This window comes from Megalops cyprinoides, chromosome 6, assembly GCF_013368585.1.
Source record: "Megalops cyprinoides isolate fMegCyp1 chromosome 6, fMegCyp1.pri, whole genome shotgun sequence".
NCBI classification, from domain to species: Eukaryota; Metazoa; Chordata; class Actinopteri; order Elopiformes; family Megalopidae; genus Megalops; species Megalops cyprinoides.
In genome coordinates this window covers 31,548,339-31,569,005 of record NC_050588.1, presented here as the reverse complement: position 1 = coordinate 31,569,005, position 20,667 = coordinate 31,548,339, and the positions used below count along the sequence as shown (strand labels likewise).

General features: G+C 42.0%; 2 protein-coding genes across 2 annotated transcripts in view; both read left to right on the top strand.

The window, feature by feature from the left end:
- ppp1r16b (protein phosphatase 1, regulatory subunit 16B) overlaps positions 1-4,329 on the top strand; it is a 28,865-nt gene extending 24,536 nt beyond the window's left edge. Inside the window, exons 9-10 of the mRNA XM_036531305.1 lie at positions 292-430; positions 1,092-4,329. Of these exons, the coding sequence (XP_036387198.1) occupies positions 292-430; positions 1,092-1,538 (586 nt within the window). The 3' untranslated portion in view covers positions 1,539-4,329. The remainder of the gene's footprint in view (positions 1-291; positions 431-1,091) is intronic.
- A 4,915-nt stretch (positions 4,330-9,244) lies between these two features.
- On the top strand, positions 9,245-19,672 carry fam210b (family with sequence similarity 210 member B). The gene is made up of 3 exons (XM_036531421.1): positions 9,245-9,992; positions 14,577-14,755; positions 18,287-19,672. The coding sequence occupies exons 1-3, from the start codon at positions 9,414-9,416 to the stop codon at positions 18,501-18,503; spliced, it is 975 nt and encodes a 324-aa protein (XP_036387314.1). The 5' UTR covers positions 9,245-9,413; the 3' UTR covers positions 18,504-19,672.
- Positions 19,673-20,667: the final 995 nt, after the last annotated feature.

Genomic DNA, 20,667 nt, shown 5'->3' with positions numbered 1-20,667 from the left:
ATTCTTCACTAAGTCATCCAGTGTGTCATATTTTTATTTATGCATTGGATGACTTCAAGGAGAACATTTTATTAAAAAGCGGAACAAGGCCTGAGTTTGGACAGGTTTGAGTGACAGTGGAGATGCTAACAATTTATCAGCTAGCCTACAGTCAGTCTGTAACCTGACTGGTGGAGATGAGGGATATATTGCAGTAACGGAGCAGGTGTACACAGCAGGTGATCTCACTCTGCGTGTGTGTGTGTGTGTGTGTGTGTGTGTGTGTGTGTGTGTGTGTGTGTGTGGATACAGTAAGGTGGTGCGAAGGGCCAGCCTATCAGACAGAAACAATCTGTACCGTAAGGAGTACGAGACGGAAGCCATCGTGTGGAGAGGCGGGAGGGACGAAGAGGAGCGAGAGAAGGAGTCTGACCAGGAAAGCAGCCAAGCGGTGAGTGAAAGGAGCCTGTCTGAGCACTTCAGCGCTTAATGTTCACAGTGACCTTCACTGCCTGTGATAGAGAAGGGTGAGATATTTCAAAAGAGGACAAGGTAGCACATCCCATAAAGATGAAAATGACATTTTAGACGTCTGATTTTGAGACATGTGTTTCAGTCGAAACACTAAAGAGTTTGGGCTATCCAGCCTTCATCAAAGTGTATGATGATGTCTTTTGAGCTTTCACTCATGACTAAGCTGTGGTGAGCAATATGATATGTATTCATGTAATATGATATAATGTAATATGATATAATATATATATTAAGACTTAAGTTTAAAAATATCTATTCATTTTTATCACTGTTTGTGGATTCACTTTAAAAGCAGCTGCCCTTATGGTAGAAATTGCTTTAGCTTAGTTTTTCGCATCCTTTTGTACACAAATGTATTTACCCTCTATAAAAGAAGAAATATGGATGTCTCAAGAAAGCACTGTATTTGAATCACAGCTGTGTTGAATTTGATGTTCCCTGTAGGGCTTTGTGTTTGTGTTTGGTGTGTATATTGCTGTGTGGAGAGTGATGGCCTTTACTTGTGTGTTTGATCTAGCTGTGTTTTCTTCAGCTGAGAGTGTGGTCGAAGGTCGTTGACCTGTACTTTGTCCCCTCAGGTGAAAACCCAGGAGAAGCCCTGGACCTCACGGTGTGGAAAGGAGGGGGTGAAACAGAACGGCTCTGTGGCCACGGGGGCGGGCTCTCCGAACCACCTCCCCTGCAACGGGGAGCCCCCAGCCTCCGAGCCCCAGGGCGTGGCACCTTCCCAGCCCCCAGAGGAGTCCTGGCCCAGGGAGCGAGCTCAGACTCTGTCCGAACTCAAGAAGCAGAGGGCCGCCGCCAAGCTCCTCAACAACCCGCTGCTGAACGGCCACCTGGGTAACGGCTCCATGGGGTCGGTGGAATCCAAGATGAGCCCCGAGGATTCCCGCATGCCCCTAGTGTCGTCCAATGGCAGCGCAGTTTACTACACCCCAGCCAGCGGGGACCCACCCCTCCTCAGACTGAAGCAGCCCGTTGAAGAGGTGGAGGCCAAGGGTCATAGCTGCTGCTGCATTTCGTAGCAGGATGTGCATGGACACATGGGAAGAGGTTACACCGTGACAGAGAGAGAGGAGGTGGCCCCAGGGCACACAGAGGACAGCATTCTTCTAGGTCCCTGTACTGGTTTCCCTCTCCTGGGATTGCCTTTATTGTGTCATGTTTTGCTGGGGGGGGGGCCCTCAGAGGAAGAGTCCAACTGTGTGTGTCCATCAGAAGGGCAAGGACAGGAAAGGTTACGGGGGCCCAGAGGTACTTCTTGAAATTACAAAGACTGAAAATCTCCAAATCTACATGGAATAGCCTCAACCTGGGAGAAAAAAAAACAGGCACACATCCCCGAGAACGTGTTTTTTTTCTACATAGCGGGAGTCTTATTTTCATAAAAACAAAGCTACAGTGTAAACTCCATTCCATTTGCATGGTATTTCAATGAAAAAACACAAAAACTTGGGGGTGAGAAATGCTTCGCCAAGGCTGGGATGTGAGCCTGTCAGTGTATTTGGCAAATCCCTTCAGGTGACCAAAAGAAAGAAAAGGTTGATTTTAACAAATGTTCATATTGCAACAGAGATTCTCTCTGAGATGGGTATGTAGGAGGTCAGTCTCATGTCAGCTATTCCTGTAAAAAAAAAAAAAAAAAAAAACTGAAATTTAAGCACTGACTGTTTCCCACATGTTCCTCACACATTTTGTTATTACACAATTGCTGAGCAAAAAACCCGCAGCTTTTCTTGTAATTTCAGTCCAGTCACTTTGACAGTCACCATGTCATGAGTTACATTGTCAAGTCACGCTGCACTCGTGTCAGAACATAAACAGTTGTTTCAGTGTTTCAGCTTTTCAGATTGAGGAGGCGACTTATGCAAGAAACAATGGAAAAAAAGCTGTATTGTTTGAAAAAGTGTACAGTCTGTAGTTGTTATTTATAAAAGAAATGTTGTGTATAGAGGCTACTGTTTAGTATAGGTTTTGGGGGGTATATTTAAGGCCTTGAGCTGCAGATGAGAAATCGTGTGTGTATGGTGTGAGTGAAAGAGGCTGGGTATTTTCTGGTACTGTGCATTGTTCATTTGTTTATCTCTGAAACAGATCCCCAGGTGAAGGATGTAAAGTATTACAGGGACATAATCCATGCGTTGTCTGCTGGATTCAGGAGCCGTGTTATTACCATGTGGTGAAAAAAGCTGTGCAGCGAGTGAAGTTGCAGCAAACCGTGTACTCAGATTGAACTCCCATCACTGCAAGTGCAAGGCTACCCCATAGGGGTGACATGTAACGTGGAGGCGGAGTCTGAAGCAGGTGTTCACGCTTGTGTATCAAATAGTTGTGTAGATGCTGAAAATCCCACAGATTCAACTCACTGTAAATGTTGACTTTCCATTAAGAGGACTGCAGCTATGTCTGAAGGTGTAATGCTGCTCGGGAATCCATTACTGTACAACTAATTCTGTCATTTTTCGCTGGATGGGTGTCTCTGTTGGTCAGCACTCTTCACTGAGGTCTTTCTTTTAGTGAACAGTTTTGCTCCCTTAAGCTGCTGGATAATCAGAGAATTTCTATTGAGATGTATCTATTGAAAAGGTGATGCCTGTGCTCCATTCACAACATTTGTGTTGTCTGGTCAAACTTATTAAAGAAATCAACCAACCAAAATAACTTCAGGCTTGCAAGATTGAATATGTTTAGATGCATATGTAAAAAAAAAAAAAAGAACTGTTATACGTTGCATTAATTGTCTTGTCATGTCTGCATGCTTCAGGGTTCTAGAAACAGGAGTACTGTATCTGCTGAAGTGAAATACAGAAAAAAAAAGAAATGAGTGAGGAAAGGGAAGTCCTTGATGAGGTGGGCAATACTGGGTGACCATACCGTCCACTTTCTGTGTTAATGTCCTTAGGTCTGTGCAGAGGTACATAAAGTAAGAGCCACTACTGACAGCCCAGATTTCTGGTGCTTTCTCTGGGTGCCAAAGTGTGCATGCAGTGCCAGCCATGATGGACTGTTTTAAGCAGGAAATGGGCCACATGCTTGGAAAGGCGCTTTCCAAGCAAGGCAGAGAGCACCTGATCTAAGCCCCTGCAAGTCTGGGACTCACAGATTTCCCTCCAGTCTAGTTACCTTAGCACTTCCACAGCCTCTGCCCTGTTGAAGCTGTGTACAGTTGTGTAAATATGTTTCTGTTTTTGGTTGGTTGTTAAAGAAAATGCTATAGTTATTGTTGTTGCCATTGTGACAATGACTTTTTTTCTTAGAATGTCAGAGGTTTATTTGTACTCTGGCCATGCACAACTTTCAGTGTCAGAAGTATATTACTTACAATGTAAATAAGAATTGTTTCCAGAAGGAGCATTTTGGTTTTTTTCAGTGAATGCCTAGATAACTCCAAATTGCCATGAAAAGGTTTTATATGTACACACACACACACACACACACACACACATACACATGTGAAGCAGGAATTGTTTTAAATCAGAGCATGAAAGGTGAGAAAGCTCTTGAGTCCAGTATTTCCATTGACCATGGGCTCCAATACTCCTCAGATATACTGTAGCATATTTAAAGTACCCTAATCATGTTCCAGAACTGAGAAAGCAGTGGGCCAAAGGTTGATGTACTCCAGTCAGGTCAGAAGTAGGAAGAACATGAAATGTTTGAAGGGTAGATCTGACTTAAAAATTCACTTCTTCCACTTTTTATCCACTGTGTTTTTTCTCGTATTAGTGTTTCCGAGGACTCGGTATCAGAGGTCAGATCCTGACGGCTGATAAATGAATTCTGTTCTCTGATTATGTATTAGAGCTTATATTGTTAAGGGAAAAAAATAATTTAAAACTACTGATTTTGTAATTACTGGAAAATACTGATGGTTGTATTAACATATTTTGAATAAATTGTATATTTTGCTCAGATTTTTGATTGTTTTTTCTGATTGGTTTTTGATTGATTCTTTTAATTTTATTGTCAGATTGATGTTTTTGATTGTTAATCGAATGGAACTTTGCAGTTGATTAGAATTTGAATGGATCGTGTGACAATAGAGCTTGATTCTGCTGAAGAGCCAATAGACAGTAGTATAAAATATAGTATATACTTGTATGAAATGAAACACTACTAAGAGATATCAATTAGCAGACATAAATATTGAAACAAATGAAAAGTGTGTTTCTGCAGGTGGGAGTCTAATTGAGACTGACTGAGATGGAGACAAGTCCACTGGCCTTTGGTTCACAGAGCAGTAAGTATAAGGCGGGTAAGTAACAGGTCTCTGTGTCTGTTCATTCCTCCAGACACTGAACACAGCTTGTGCTCACATTGGCCTGTGTGACCACCCTGTCTCTGTGGAGATGGAAGGCCCCCCTTCACTGAGCAGCTGTCAGGGACCCTCTCCTTGGCTGAGGCCCTCCCGGTTCCATTTACCGCCCTCTCAGAAAAACACACATTTTGTGGACGCGGGGTCACGGGGGGTCAGGCGCTTAAAAGCCTGCACGCTGCCGACATCAATCACAAGCTGTAAGTCTTGCCAGGAAGACAGAGCGATGGAGGAGCACGAGGCTGAGAGAGAGCAAGCCACAGAGCCGTGGCCTGTTTCTGTCACCGAAAACATCACTGATGAAAATATGTCCATATGAATATGTATGGGTACATATGTATTTGGGCATTGTTCAAGACTGTGCATTAATTCTATCTTAGGTTCATAAGGAATTTTGTCTCAGATACTAATGTAACATGTAAGTATAACACAATTGTCACATATATGTTGTGTGGTATGAGTTGACCTTGTTGATCAAAGAACAAAATAAACTAAAGTTGGTGTTGAATGGGAGTGGGTGTTGTGCAGTTTTAAGCCTTTTATTCTCTGTACACTGTTAAATGGAACCAGGCAGTGTCTCTGCGGAAACTAATCAATCAGAAATCACAATGCTCAGCAGAGGACCATACAATCATGTGGGCAAGACTGAAGCCTGAAAACTAATGAAACAAAAAGGGCACTTCACTGCTGACCAGGAAGAAAACAATCAGAGGTCTTGAAAGGGAAATCACCCATGATAGAAGCATCTTAATTGGTGTTTATATTTCTTAGCGGTTAACAATCTGAATCAATATGACAGGTGGTATCAAGCATGTATGTCGAGTAGCACTGCTTTATTTCTCTGCCCGAAAAAAGCAAATGTGCTGAATGAATGGAGCTTTCATTTGAATAAGACCTTCAGATGGTAACAGCAATAAATCCTCCATGCATATAGAAAGTTGGACAATGGTGGCGAATCACATGATGAGAGACCACATTAACCCCCTTCTCCCTGGCTCGCCCCTCTCATTGTGTCTGCGCTGTACCCGCACTCTGTCTGTTACATTCAGCCCCAGCCAGCTGGCAGGGACCCCAGTGCCTGCTCCTCTCAGCCCAGTGAAGCAGTGGAGCAGCGCCAGCACCCCTCATGACCCCCCGGTTCCGTCAATGAGCGATCGCCCAGTGGTGCAGCCCTTGTGCCATGTTCCCAGAGATCGGCTTGGCTGGGTAGGGTCCACTCTGGTCCGAGCTCCAGGTTAGCGGACAAACATGGTGTGGTGCAACAGTTTGTTAGTTTCTTTTTGTCTCGTCAGCCACGGTCCTGGAACTGGTGTCCCGGCTGACCAGATCACACTCAGAATGCTATTTAATATTCATGCGATGTGCAAGTGAGAATCTGTAAGGGGTAAGAACAGTTGTGAGGAACAATCTTTTTCATTAACATATAATAATGTTATTATAAACATATAAAATGTCCTTGTGGATCGATGATGGTAAAATTAAAACAATTAGCAGCTTTAAACGTTTTTATGAGTCCACAGAAAGAGTCTTTGATTTTCCTTTGAAGTGTAGACCACTGTGTGATCTCATACTCTGAAAAGGGCAGATAATATCTCATTACCTTTTCCATTTAACATATCTTCTAGTTCTTCTAGTTCAGGAAAAAATGGACATACTGCATTGCAGGTCATTAGGTTCAAATGATAACTGAGATATCAGAAATGATAGACATTAGAAAACATGTTGGTCAGTTAAGAGCACTGTAACAGTCTTGCTTGGCTATGCCATGCTAACAGCCAATCCTGTTCATGCATTCTGTTTCATACATCCTACACATTCATGCAGTTTGGATTTAAGTCCAAATATGCCTTTTAACATGTTTGCATATTCCTTTTGCTGAAAAAGCCTTAGGGAAAGGCTTAGATAGGGAGTGAATGAAAATTTAGATTCTACTACAAAAATACCTTTTGAAAAACACGCATCGGCGCTCATATTTACACCATGCCTCCTCCCAAAAAGTCATCTAACAGAATTATGTTTGCATGTTGTCATGGCAGCATTACCAGGCCTGTAGTAATAAATTGGAGTTGACAGGCTGAGAGGAGAAGCAATGAGCTGTGAGGATCTCTTCTATTTGGACATCCCCGCCCGCAGAGAGCTTTGTGCTGACCTGCCACACAGGAAAAGAACTGAGTGTGACTGCAAAAGAGAACCTGAGTAGCACTACAGTTCTCTCAGTCCTTTTTGTATTAGTACACTTGTGACATGTAAGATATTCCTCCTCAAACCCATGGTTACCTACAGCATGAAACCTAGAGAGATGAAAAAATCCAGAAGAGATTTTTGTTAGAGTTTTATGTGAGATGAATCCACTATTCCACTATTCCACTCAGTCATGATGACTGACAACTTACCAGTCTTTGACTGACTGGATTTTCATGAGACCCGCTGTACCTGTGTCTCTCACTCTCAGAGAGGGGGCATGTTTGCATCATGTCACGCGACATTTTGTTTGAAATTAGATGCCACAGATAAAATGAAAATGAAACAACCGGCATTCTCCCACACAGAAGTTTATGATAAGTCCTGATTGCATTTTTTTTTCTTTGCTGTGGTTGTAAACCAGTTGAGCAACACCACTGATCACAGAATCTTGTCTTACCAAAAAAGAAAAAAAGAAAGAAAAGAAATCGGAAAACAGAGAACATAATTCTTGGCAGTCCAGGCCCAGGTCCTCCGTGCAAGGGATAGAGAACCAATAGAAATGACCATGACAAACAAAAGAATTAACACAGCACACCCTCCCCCTCACACATTATGATTTACTATCAGGTGCACCTTATCTGATAAAAGTCTGAACTTGGAACTTAGAGTGCAAGAAGGAAAGTAGAGGTATCCTGAGGAAAACAAACAAGACAGTTACTCTGCATAATCACATATTTTGATGCCTGACTCCAGCTACTCACGTATGACTATATATCATTTTTAAAAATATAAATATAAATATAAAATTTGTCTGAATATCTTGGTTGTGAGTTTCCCGTTGGGTTTCACTCAAGCTGAGAAAGAGTGAAGAATGTAATGGGGAAAAGCAGTTTTGTCTTATGGGAAATACATGAACAAACAGTAATAAACTTGATATACCACTTTTGTAGCAATACTGCAAAGACAGGACGGTGATCGCTGTAGCTGTCAGGGCGTTGTTTTGTCCGGCCTGTTGACCACTTCCTCTCTGACTACATATGACTGCCTCAGTCAATGCTGAGTGTGTGTGTGTGGTTGAAAGGAATGCTGCTGACCAAAATGGTCAACAGAAATGCCCATTCAGCCATTGCACATGGTGAAATTTAAAACGTACTACATTTAAATCAAGCAAGCATGCAAGACATTTCGTAAAATTTGGAAAAGTATTCGCACATGTGTATATTTCTTTCTGTCATAGCCTGCAGCCAGGACGAGAATCTTGGACGTCATCTCAAACTATGACTCAGACCCACAGCTACGTTTGAAAATGTGGGGGAAGCCACTAAGTGTGACTCACAGACACAATGAGTTCGTGTGCGTGTGTTCATCAGAAAACGGTTGCAGCATTGTGCCTACGAGATAAGCAATTCATCATGTGTTATCTTGGGCGGAGGAGCATGATCTGGACTCAGCAGGACTTACACATTAACGACTTCTTAATATGATCTGGGCTAAGGAGCGCAGAATCAACTGTCTGCTGCACTGTATTAGAAATGCAGATGCTTTAATGCGCCGCCGCACTTCACAACTTAGAGGTTGTGATCACGTTCCTGACTTTTTGAATACGAACTGTGCCACTTGAACAGATGTTGCACGTTGATTCGATTCTCAGCAACCCATATCCCGTTTCTGACTGTGCAAAGTCAAGATTTGAGCTTTAAAGTCCGGCCAGCGGATACAGCTTATGTAATACGGCTGCTTTGTGTTTCCTGTATTTGTTTCAACTCTCTTCGGGAGTGAACTCCCAAACCAAGCCGATCGCTATCCTTAGAATGTATGATGTCAGAGTCATATTACAGCCCTCCCACTTGAACGCTGCGCATGCTTCACGTTTTTTGCAGAGGCTGATATAGCTTCTGTTCAGCTAGCGTGTGAAATGCCAGCGGACACTGTAATGGTCATAAATGAGCTGATGTGAATAAACAGTGACTCTGGTGGTGTTGCTGATGCTGACATGGTACACTTTGAGTATGCACAATAGTTTTTTTAAAAAACATTTCACTGTATACATTATTTCCAAGTGAGTATACTTAAGTGTGTAGGCTATAAATGAATATAGTTTCACAAATCCTAACGTGAAAGCAGATCTACAGGGTATTACCTTTGACAAATTTTGTCACCTTTAAAAGTTTTTTTCTCCACTCTTGCACATTATTGGTGGAGGCGTGTCTTACCTCATTGGCTGTCGGTGGCATCATAGATGAACAGGAGAGGATTTGGCGAACTGGAGCAGCATGTAGCTAGCAGAGAAGCTCGAATTCTGTTGCGCACTGAAACTCTCTTTGGATAAAAACCGAATACGTGACCAGTGTTTGTTAGATAAATCTATCTTCTAACTCCACGCCTGCAACAGAGGACAATAATGCTTTTCTGTAGGGTATTACGGCTGTCTGTAGCTCAACGTTTTAACTCGACTGGTGGTGTGCAAGTCCAAGTCAAAGCAAAGAGACTGAAGGGGGACGTTACCTGTGCATTACATAATAAAAATTCGTTTTGCAACACGCAGCTTCATACCGAATATGATGGAAAGCATTTAAATTTATTTAAGTCGCGGGCAGGAAGACGGACAGTTGATAATGTCCTGCTAAGCGTCCGGAGCCGGGGATACAGTCGGTCAGTTCAAGCTGCGCCTTTGGGACAACTGACAGAGTGGACACGGCAGAATACCCAGTTTGTTTCGATTCTGCCCACAAGTGCTCAAAGTAGTTATCATCGTATCCTTCGCAACGCTGGTTCGCCCCTTTTTTGGGAGACGGCAGGTGACACCGACAACAAGAGGTTCAGCAGACTGGGTGCTATTGAACCAATTTTGTTTACGTCTGGAGCCGGACGCTTTCTTCTTGCGTTTCCTACGACCAATGTGCAAATGAGAGCTACATCAACAGCTGCCGCGCAGAAACGCGACCCAGGACCCGAAGACACAGCGGCCAAACTCAAAGAGGTACATTAAAACCAATTAAACGAAGTACCTAAATATTTGAATAGTTTGTTACTAGAAGCTTCGCTTTTGCCGATTGCTGTTGTTGCCTGGCCATGTTGCCAAACAAAGCAATAAAGGGGACAGGAAAAAGGTGCTCTACAGTGGCTAGCCAGCTAGCGAGCTAGCTAATTTAGCTACATAACTGGCCAGCTGGTTATTCCTCCCAGTCATCTCTGACTGTGCAACTGGTGTTAGTTGCCCGGTATCTTGATAGCTAGCGAGCGGACATTTAAGACGATGTATCACCAGATATCTGATTAAACGACAACGGATGTGGTGGCCACAGAAAAATTAAAATGGCTGTTCACCGGGTAATTAGCTTGCTACCCAATTATTTTACTGAGCTACAAGCTAACGTTGCATCGTTTAGCTAAGCTAACCAGAAGCGTCAGTTAAGTTACGCAAGTGTGTATTCTGACGCTGAATGCAATGTGCTGCTTCAAGCGACAAGGCTGGTTTACACCCTAATTTAGGAATCAAGCATTTTGTGAACCTGCGCTGTACAGAAAAACATCAGGGTCTGCAAATGTCCCCTGTTCTGTATGCACATGGCTAACTAGCTGGGTAGCTTCATATTGTAGATTTAAAGTCCAGATACTTTGGCATAATTACAGTCTGAGCAGCTTAACCTCCCCACTCTTATGGCAAGTCCACCACGGTATACCCCCCCCCCCCCCCCCCCAGGTGAAGGCTAAACATCTTGCAGCCATCACCCTCAGATGCAATGTGTCTTGAATGTCAACAAACGCTAAATGCCAACAAAAACATTTGCCAAGGGAACTGTTCTCAAGCGGGAAATAAAAGAAGGAACCTGGGCAGATTTTGCCGTCTCAATGAACTTGTTGACATTGCCACAGTCTGTTGGTTAAGAAATTGCGTAGTCATCATTAGTGCTCACAAATTCTTAGTTTATCTCAGGGGGGCTGGAAGGGAACGCTTTGAAAGTCGTCAGCCAAACGATCTAGATTTTCTGACTCTCTAAAAAGCATTTAATACAGTTTTTTATTTGAGCGCGAACAAGAAATGCTTAGTCTCTTTATTTTGTAAATATCTAAAATTATTTTTTGACTGCTGAAAAAAAATTGTAGTGTCATAAATTATTTGTTTGAGGGGCACTTCAAAATGTGAAGTTATTCTTTAAACCATTGGTTTTGCAGTGGTTTTTGTCTGTTTTACTGTGGCCACAAAGTAATTTTTGGTTGTACAGGTCTTGTTTCCCCTGCCATGATACGATTGTAGTATTAACTAGGATTGGTCTGTAGCTCGTGGTTGGCAGATTGAGGAAACTGGGTGTCTGGGGTGCCCCTCATTTGAGTACAGTGTGTCAGATCTTTTTAGAAGAGACTTATATTAAAGATATATAAAATGACTACCTTTGTGACCAGTTTCGGTTTCATGCTACATTTGTTACGGTTTTAGTTCTGGTTTCCACCTATACTTCAAGGTGGGTGGTTCAGAGAGCACTTTCAAACTTTCCTTGGTTGCACCTTGAATGATGGTGTGCCAGCTCATCTTGGTTGATGCAGATGTAGTACTCACTTCCAAACAGCATTGTACAGAAGTTCATTCATACCGCAACAGCCAGTTCCAGTAAGTCAACTACTCCACTGTAAACCTAAATTAATGTATTTTCAATTGTTTACACAAATGCATGATTTCTTTAATTTCTTCATCTTAAATTAAGCACTTTATGTTACAAGTTAGTGCTTATTATAGTCAAAATTAAGGCATACTTTTCTCTCTTTTTGTGAGCTGGCTAAATTTCCCCTGTTATCACACCTTCTCTTTTTTTCCAGTACAAAACATCTAGCAAGCTGGTCCGTGAAAGTGCTGATCATTACTCATTTCCTTCCTGTTAAAAACCTGACCTGAGTCAGTGAACCTGAAAAGATAGTGAACCAAGTGCATCTGTTCCACTTCTCGAAAAAGATAATTCATTAGCAGTAATAACAGTATTAGTTACTACTGGAATTATTATTAAGTCTTCCAATTATGTACAGATCCCTTCACTTTAATGCATTTCATAGATGAACATTCTGCACGGTTGTCTGAATACATCAGATGCTCTGGTTTTGTATAACTTACTGTGTTTTTTACATATACATTACATTACATGTAAAGAGAAGCTCACAAATAACTACAGTAATTTTTTAAAAAAGAAAGTGTCAGCAGCTAGGGGCCGAATAGTGCAAGCATGGAAGACAACTCACAATATTGCACTCTCAAAGAAAATGTGCTACAGAGGGCAGAGATGCAGACCTATTTTAAGAAAATGCAGAGCTATTTAAACAGAAGCCGGACCGAGCTGCAGCCTAACAGAACTGCCCCAGTTCTAATCTAACTAATCTCATCTAAACACACTTGCTGGTTTCCCTGTCTAAAATCAATATTTTATTATACAATTGATAGTATATATTACAGTAATTACTAGAGTAATTTGGTGTCAAATGCAGTGTAAGATCCATCGCAACCGTGCCATCAGCACTAAAGTTGTATATTAATTACTTCAATTAATTCACTTAACATTTGCAACGATTTTAATGTATGACATAACTTTCATGTTTACTGTACAGCTATAATTATAGTGTAACCGTTTTCATTTTCAAAAGCATTGTTTCCAGAAGGCAAGGGATAGTTCTTCAGCAGCTGAGAGCTTGGTGACCTGAGGTATGACTGAGGTCTCGGTGCACGCCCCCCGCCCCCCCGCCCCCCCGTCCCCTCCCAGCCAGCGTTGCTGTGTAGCGGTGCTCAGTGTCGGTCTGCAGACCTTCATCGCACACAGCAGCCCCACTGTTCTTTGCACACAGTCTGGCACAGATCCCTCCAGCAACTCACTCACATGACCTTCCCCGCGTCTGCTCGCTGGCTGTTTCTATCTTGAAAGCAAAAGCCCGGCTCTCCGGCTTTTGTCTACTGTGGGTTTGCTTGTGCGTCACCACGCCACCCTCAACCCCCACGCCGCACGCCCCGGCAGAGAAACAAAAACAAACCAGCCCCACCGCGGGGTCAGCAGCGTCAACCGACGCTGCAGTAACTGCACAAAGCAACGCATGCTGCAGGGACATTTGGGTGGCAGCATTCTACCGAAAGGGTACGTCTCGTTCCATTTTAAAGGACCTACTTCATATTCCTCTATAATTAGACCCAGCGTGCCATGCCCAGTTATTTTCTGCGCTGTTAAATGTACCCGGCCTCTGCTGGATTCGGATTGGGCTTTAAATGCTACGCTGTCATCCTCCAGAGTGCAGGCCTTCCTGGGCCGAAACCCCCTTCCCTCCATCTGTTATTGGTAACACTCCCAGAAACCCAAGATCGCCGGGGCTGCCTTCCAACGGCTCATTTGCATCTCATTTGCATAGCAGTGTTTTACGCACCCTTAGGTTTTTTGGCAGGCGCGTTTCAGTTAGTGTCGTCTGGGTTTCCCCCCCCCCTTTTTATGCAGTTTTGGTCAGAGAAAAAGAATGCTTTGCTAAAAATGGCATGCCATGTTTCACATTTTTCTGTAGATGTTTGAATACATACTTCCTCCCCTGGAGTTTTATGTCCTTGCTGTCTGAGGAGCGCACAGAGCAGGATTGAATTACCTACTCGCAACATGTCAGACACTAACAGGACCACTTTTTATAAATCTTTATTAATTATGAATTCAATTGCAAAAGGCTTCATACTTGTATTGACATAATTTTATTTAAAAAAGCATTTTCTGTTAGTTGTTTTTGCACAGGTTTTCCTCTGAGTTGATTATATATGAACTGTATTAGCTCATTGTATATGAACTGTACTAGCCTATTTTTAGGTTTTCCTGTTTTATAAAGGGCTGTTGAACTTAAGCTGTCCAATATCTAAATCAATAAGAATATGTGAATGAACAGTTCTTTGGGGGTGGACTATGAATGGAGTTGTTTTGTTCCTGTAGTTTCAGGAATTCTTTCAGTAGTATCTATGAAATATATGCCTTCCCATCTTAAGGATGGCAGCTACGCCATCTTTAGTAATGTGAGTGTGGTAGCTTTATAATTGGCCTTTCAAAGTGACCCTATTCTGTAAGCCTTGCCAGCAAGCCATGTCTCTGTCCCATTACTGGTGTGTGAGTGTATGGCAGGAATGTGTGCAGGCTAGTGAGGAGCTAATCCATTTAGTGCAGCCAGCGTTCTGCTCCAGATACTCCTGTAGCATGTACTGCAGCAGTTGAATTGAATCAGGCCCCTTGTTGGTCTGTGAATATGAACCGGGGTCAGCACACTGTCAGAAGCAGGCAGTAAATCAATCACTCTGCCACGGTTACTGTCAGCACTGCCTAAAAAATAAAACCTTGTGGGGTTTAATTGGTGGACTCTGGCACAACGCAGAAGTGACATACTGCCAGTGAAGACTGAAATCCACGTGCAGGGATATTGTGCAGTGCTCTCTCTTCAGCTTGAAAGGTGTTCTAAGGTGCAGCTTCTCTCTCTCCCTACGGTCTGTTTTCTGGACAGGAGGTTGTCTAAGGCATGGTTTTGTGGAATCGTTTCTCATCTTGAGCTTACCCGTTCCCCATACTAACAGGACCAGCCCCCAAGCGGGGCCCCAAGCGACGTCCCGCAGGAGCCAGGGTCCGAGGATGAGAAGCCAAGCAAGACCCAGCAGCTGAAGAAAGTGTTCAAAGAGTACGGAGCCGTGGGAGTGACTTTCCACATCGGAATCTCACTGATGTCACTCGGAATGTTCTACCTGGCCATCTCCAGGTGAGTGGCGAGTCTTGTTCTGCGCTAGGGACGTGTGGAGTTGCGATGTGTTTCTCGCATTCGGTGCAATGCAATGTTTAACCTGTCAGACAAAATTAACGATTACGTGACACCTAACAGGCAGTGCGGTAGGCATAATGCACTGTAGCTTACCGTCATTGACAACACAGCAATCAAAGTTCTCTTACCATGCCTGCCCCCAGCCTTCCTGGCTTTAAAGCATTTTTGTATCAGTATAATTTGTGTAATATATAGACAGCTGATTAATATTATTATGTCAAAACACTAATGATAAACCATAGCAGAAAAAAACTACCCACAATTTATTCCCAACAAAAATGTAATATTCTTTTTCAATTTAAAGCCCTTCCTTTCTTGTTTCCCTAAAAGTGTGTACAGTACGGTCGTTGTTACGTTTGTAAAGCCTTAAAAGGTTTATTAAGGAAAGTGTATTTGCTGTCATCCATACAGTGTTTTCAATTCCACAGCCAATTCTGCAAATCCAGTTATCTGGAGTGATTATCACATGCTCTGAGGAGAGTCCATTAGAAGCCCCTGAGGGCAAACGCTTATAGCGATGCCTCATGGATCTGCCTGATTGTATTTCCTATATGTCTCGGTGGGATTATGCTGAGATTGTCAGGTTGGCCCCACAAACCCCTCAGAGACCACTGATGATCCTGGTGTCGTGGTAAACGCGCAGGTTTCTTAATAGACCAGCTAATCACCTCTAGGCACTGGATAAGGGAAGTGTTGGAACTGTGGGTTATTCAAAGACTTATTTATTTCCAGCTTGTCTTAGTACACTGTAGCACCTCTCTGGTAAGTTTCAATAAATGATTAAATGTTTTGATTTCATGTGCTACACATTCCTCAAGCTGTTTGAACCACAGAGAAAGCTGACAGACATGTAGACAAAATTCTTGAATGTCACCACATTCCTTCCCAGATTTGACACTTTTGCAGTCTTACTACAAAAGAGCACCAACAAGAGCATAAGTGGAAAATGTTTTCAAACACTGCATTTTTTATCATTTGTATGTTTCTAGGTTCTAGGTTTGTAGAAATTAAAGGAATTTAAATGCAATTCTGATTTTTTTTTTCCCCGTCAGCTTATCTGTCTTTATAAATTGCATTACCTACGATATCAAAAATATGCAGTCACACTATGGGCTACACTGTATTACTGTGAGTGCAGGGTGAATTGGTCAAGGAATGGCAGTTCACAAGGAAATAAAACGTAGAAGGAACAGGACGCTTTAGTAGCCAAAAATGACTGGCAAATAAATAGCCCTATATTACATTATTTTACATTGCATTACATTATATTACAGTCAGTTAGTGGACACTTTTACCCAGAGTAACTTACTTTACATTTTTTCATTTATACTGCAAGTATAGGCTAAATGTCTTGCCTAAGTGTACAACAGCAGGGCTGGTAACCAAGAGCAATGCCCTTTCAGTTTCTGGCTCTGCTCCTGACCACTACGCCACACGGCTGCCCTATCATCTGCTATTATCTATTACTTGCTATTAGCACTGCTAATATATGTAATGGACAGGAAGCAGCATAGAGAAGATGAAATGCCTGGAAATGTTTCTTTATGAAACCTTTTAAAGAGGCTGTTGGCTTAAAGTATGGCTATTGTGTATAATTCAGAGTGTAAGGATTGTATCACAAATATGTGTGTTGTGTTTAATTTACGCACAGTCACTGTTTTCTTTGAAAGGAGTTTCCAGAACAATTTCACATCATCATGCCTCAGCAGAACCTTCAGAAAGGGTGGCTAATGAACACATTTCAGATTGAATATTAATACATTAAGTATAATAAAAATTAAAGTGCATTACAAACCTTAAAATGTTACAGAAAACTGATTGTAGCAGTGTCTAGTGCCTTTGAGAAACAGTAAAACAGCTTAAAAACAGTAAATGCAAAAATGTGCCATCTGGTGTTTACTGTGGGAATTATTTACACTTAGTCCATTGCAAGTTCTTAGAAACAACTACATTTGTTCAACAAGCCATATCAACTAGAGCCTGACCGATATAGGATTTTTAAGACCGATACCGATTTCGATATTTGAGGATTTAAAAATCTGATAATGATATATCGGCCAATATTCTTTTTTTTTTTGAAACACATAACATAAACAAAGATTTTCCCTAACATTTGTTATTGTTATAGTTATTGGTATTGTTGTATAGTTATTTGAGTCCTCACCAAGATAACATGACATAATGGAGTTTAAAAATATGCTGTGTAAAATGCTGTGTAGTGGGTGTGTTACGTTACATGGTTCGTTATGATTTCATTAGCATTATTAAGCTTGTCCTAGTTTTCAGTTAGCGTTTGCTATATTTTTTAGAGTTAAATCGCTGTTTCCTCAAAGCAAAAATGAGCTAGAATTTCTCCAGTGTTCTAACCGCACCAGTTTTAGCATACACCCTAAACAGCTAATCACACTGGTGTGACTGTACGCGCGAAAGGGTTAATAATTTCCAATGCATCAACTGTAACTATATTTACCATTGCTTCATTAAGGCAGAATAAGTTAAACGCTATAGTTTAACCGCTCATTAATGTTAGTGGTCTTCCACTGATAAAAATGGCATTAGCTAGCTTTGTGGGTAACCTAATTTAGCAATGGACGGTATTATAAGCTGATGTTGCCAGAGAATTTTTAGAAGTGACGAGGGAGAAATGATAGGACCATTGTTTGTTTACTTTGTTTACTTGCTACAACTGCCACACATAAATAAACCTACAATCAAGTTTGTCAACAGCTTAGCCTACACCACTCAACTACCGTAACGTTAAACGTAATTTTGATGTTTGACTGACGGTACCGGCTTTCACATTACTGCAGCAAAACCAGGTGCGGCTGACATGAATGTAGTCAGGCTTATTTAGGCTAAGAAGAGAAGTGATGGGGGGATATTATTATATGAGTAATGTATTTCACATGACAATTATCAATTTACCATGAACACAGATGATCTCCGTTGTGGGCTACTCTGCTCGACTCAGCTGGGGGTCAGCTGATTGTTGTGATTTGTGGCATTCCAAACGTGTTGCCAACAGTGGAGTTGCAGTGTGCCCTCTGGTGGACAAACTACGCAACAACAACACTTATAACATGGTTGAAGGATCCATCTTCCCTCCGTTTCTTTTTTAATTGTCGTTTATCGGCTGTTATAAATGCCAATACCGATTTATCTACAATTAGCTCATATCAGCAGAAAGTATTGGCACGCCGATTTATCGGTCAGGCTCTAATATCAACACCGTGCTTCAGTTGTGGAAATTATAACAAGGTGTGTCAAAACTGTGCCTCAGCTGAAATTACTGAATTTGTGGAAACACTTTTATAAAGGTGTATTGTTTAATAGAATGTGTTCTGTATTAACAGCTTCAGCCAGTCTCACGACACTTTGCATTTTGCTGTAAAAGCTTCATTTGCAATGTTAAAAATGTCTCTCATTCATCGTGCTAATTGCTATTGTGCATGTGTGGCTATTCCTCTACAGTGGGATTGACATGGCGGCCGTCCTGTACAAGCTGGGCTTCAGCGAAACTGTGGTCCAGTCCAAAATGGCCGCCGGCACCAGCACTTTTGTCTTGGCCTATGCTGTGCACAAGCTCTTTGCGCCAGTGCGCATCAGTATCACGCTGGTGTCTGTGCCACTCATCGTGCGCTATTTCAGGAAGACGGGCCTGTTCAAGCCTCCTGCATCAACCCCCTGAGCTTCCCCGAAGCCCCACCCACAGATCTGTGCCCAGGGTGCGGCTGGAGGCACGGCCATAGAGGCATGTCCGAGAGCAGAGAACTGCTGAAACCCAATTCCCTTTGCCTCCGGAGAATCCGTGATCTGCTCTGGACTCTGGCTCTCAAAATGTTTAGTGTTCAGGACTTTCTGCAGTAACGTTGGTGTCACTTGTTGATTACTGGTGCTTGTCTTGTCGTGTTTTTCCTTAATTAGCAGCAGCCATGCAGTGCTTTATTTGAATGTGTAGAAACATTTCACATTGAAACATGTTTTATTGTTGGAGCAAGAGAACACACTACTACTCATACTTTACAATAAACAGGTAGACTAATACAGGTGTAACATATCTATACACAAGTTTATGTAAAACTAGGACAAGACTGCTTCTGATATTTATCTTAAAGGTAATTGCCTACATTTTTGGTTTACAATCATAGATAGTTACAAGGAATTTTCAGCAGAGACGTTGAGCAGAGTTCCAATGCTTGGTATTGTGTGCTTGGTTGAGCTGGTTTATTTCTAAGGACTTGTTGCCAAGCTAGACATGAACTAACAAAAATCACATGAAGGAATCTGCAAGAAAGCTGTCACACTAATTTGTTAATAACAAAGTGGTCTTGTATTTTCTCAATGGGCTGTGGACCAGCAGAATTATTCAGGTTTTGATTTTTTCTATTCTTTCACGTATCCATGCAGTGAACATTTACTTCTAACTGCATATATGTCCCTGTTTAAAATGAGCACATAAGGAGGTGAATTCACCAATCATACCTCAAAGGAAAGAACACTGATGCTCTTAAATCTGTTTAAACCTTTTCTGAAATCATGAAATATGGAAAGATTTTCATCTATTAAAAGGGAATACAGTTCTGTTTGTCTTTATTACAATGATGATAACTCAGAGGATGACAGTGGACAAATGAAATTGTACAAGATGCATTGAGTTATAAAATTTAACCACACCATCTCTTTCACTGTTTTGTGTTGGGCTCACTGTAGACTTCATTAAAGAAATGACTGAAGGATTAACACCACTGGGAAAAGCAGGGGTGAATAAGGGGAAGCCAGTGTAGACAGTATAAATGGCAGTGTTCCCATCACAGCAAGCACTAATGTAGCCCTTCAGCATTTCAGCATGTTGACTAACTTCCCACGCCAATCAGTTTCCTGAGTCAACGCTCTCAGAGTTAATGGGAAATAAGCCTGTTTCCGTTGAGTTCAGTGGTTTGTTTTTTCCACATTATCTCATGAGAGCTGATTTTCATACCTCCAACCGCAAAATACCTCCTGTTGGATCCTTTCCACAAAAATTTGCAGTTCATTTGGTGGAATTTCTGGTGGAGTTGCTGAGAGAGGAAACTTGTAACTGAGAGGGCCAGCACTGAAAGACGTGTGAGTGATGTTCTGTGACGAAAATTGTACTTCTAATGTTCTGTGAAGAATTATACGCAAACTTACCAGGTAGACTTGCCCACCAATAGAGGGTGCAGCCCACTGGATATGTGGGAATCAATAGCTACCGGGGCTGGAAAAACTGGTAATGACATATCATAAAGCATTTTATTTATGAAGTGGCTTTCATTAAATAACATTATTGTCATTCAGAGCAACATACTAAGTCATTCACAGACACAAATCCAGGACAGACAGAATCACCAACCATTTCCATCAAGCCATCCACATGTGTTATTCCTCTTACTATCAGAGTTGTGTTGTTTGTTGTTGGGTACATAGAGTCTGCAAATGGATCAGACAAACACTCATGCTTTCCCCACAGCTAAATATGATCTTCAGCTTCCGCTTTGGCTCAGCATATATTTTTATCTTAGCTCTCATCTCTTCAGGTTGTGTTTTTTTTCCTCCTTGCTGTGGTTCTGCAGGAAACAGCTTGCAGACAATGGTTGCTTCTTGTCAGCATGTTGATGAATACTGCGTTTGCAGAATGTATATTAAACATTAAACAGCCTCAGCTGTGGCAAAGGCAGGGCTGTGTAAGTCCATATGCTGACTTTTACCCCAGTCATGCCTCCAGGAACAAGGAAAAACATTTTCAAAAAATGCTTCCCTTGTAAGTAGAGCAGTATAAACAGGTCTTGGTAAGTTTGGATCCCCTAGAAGTCAAGACACCTGTGAGCAGTGCT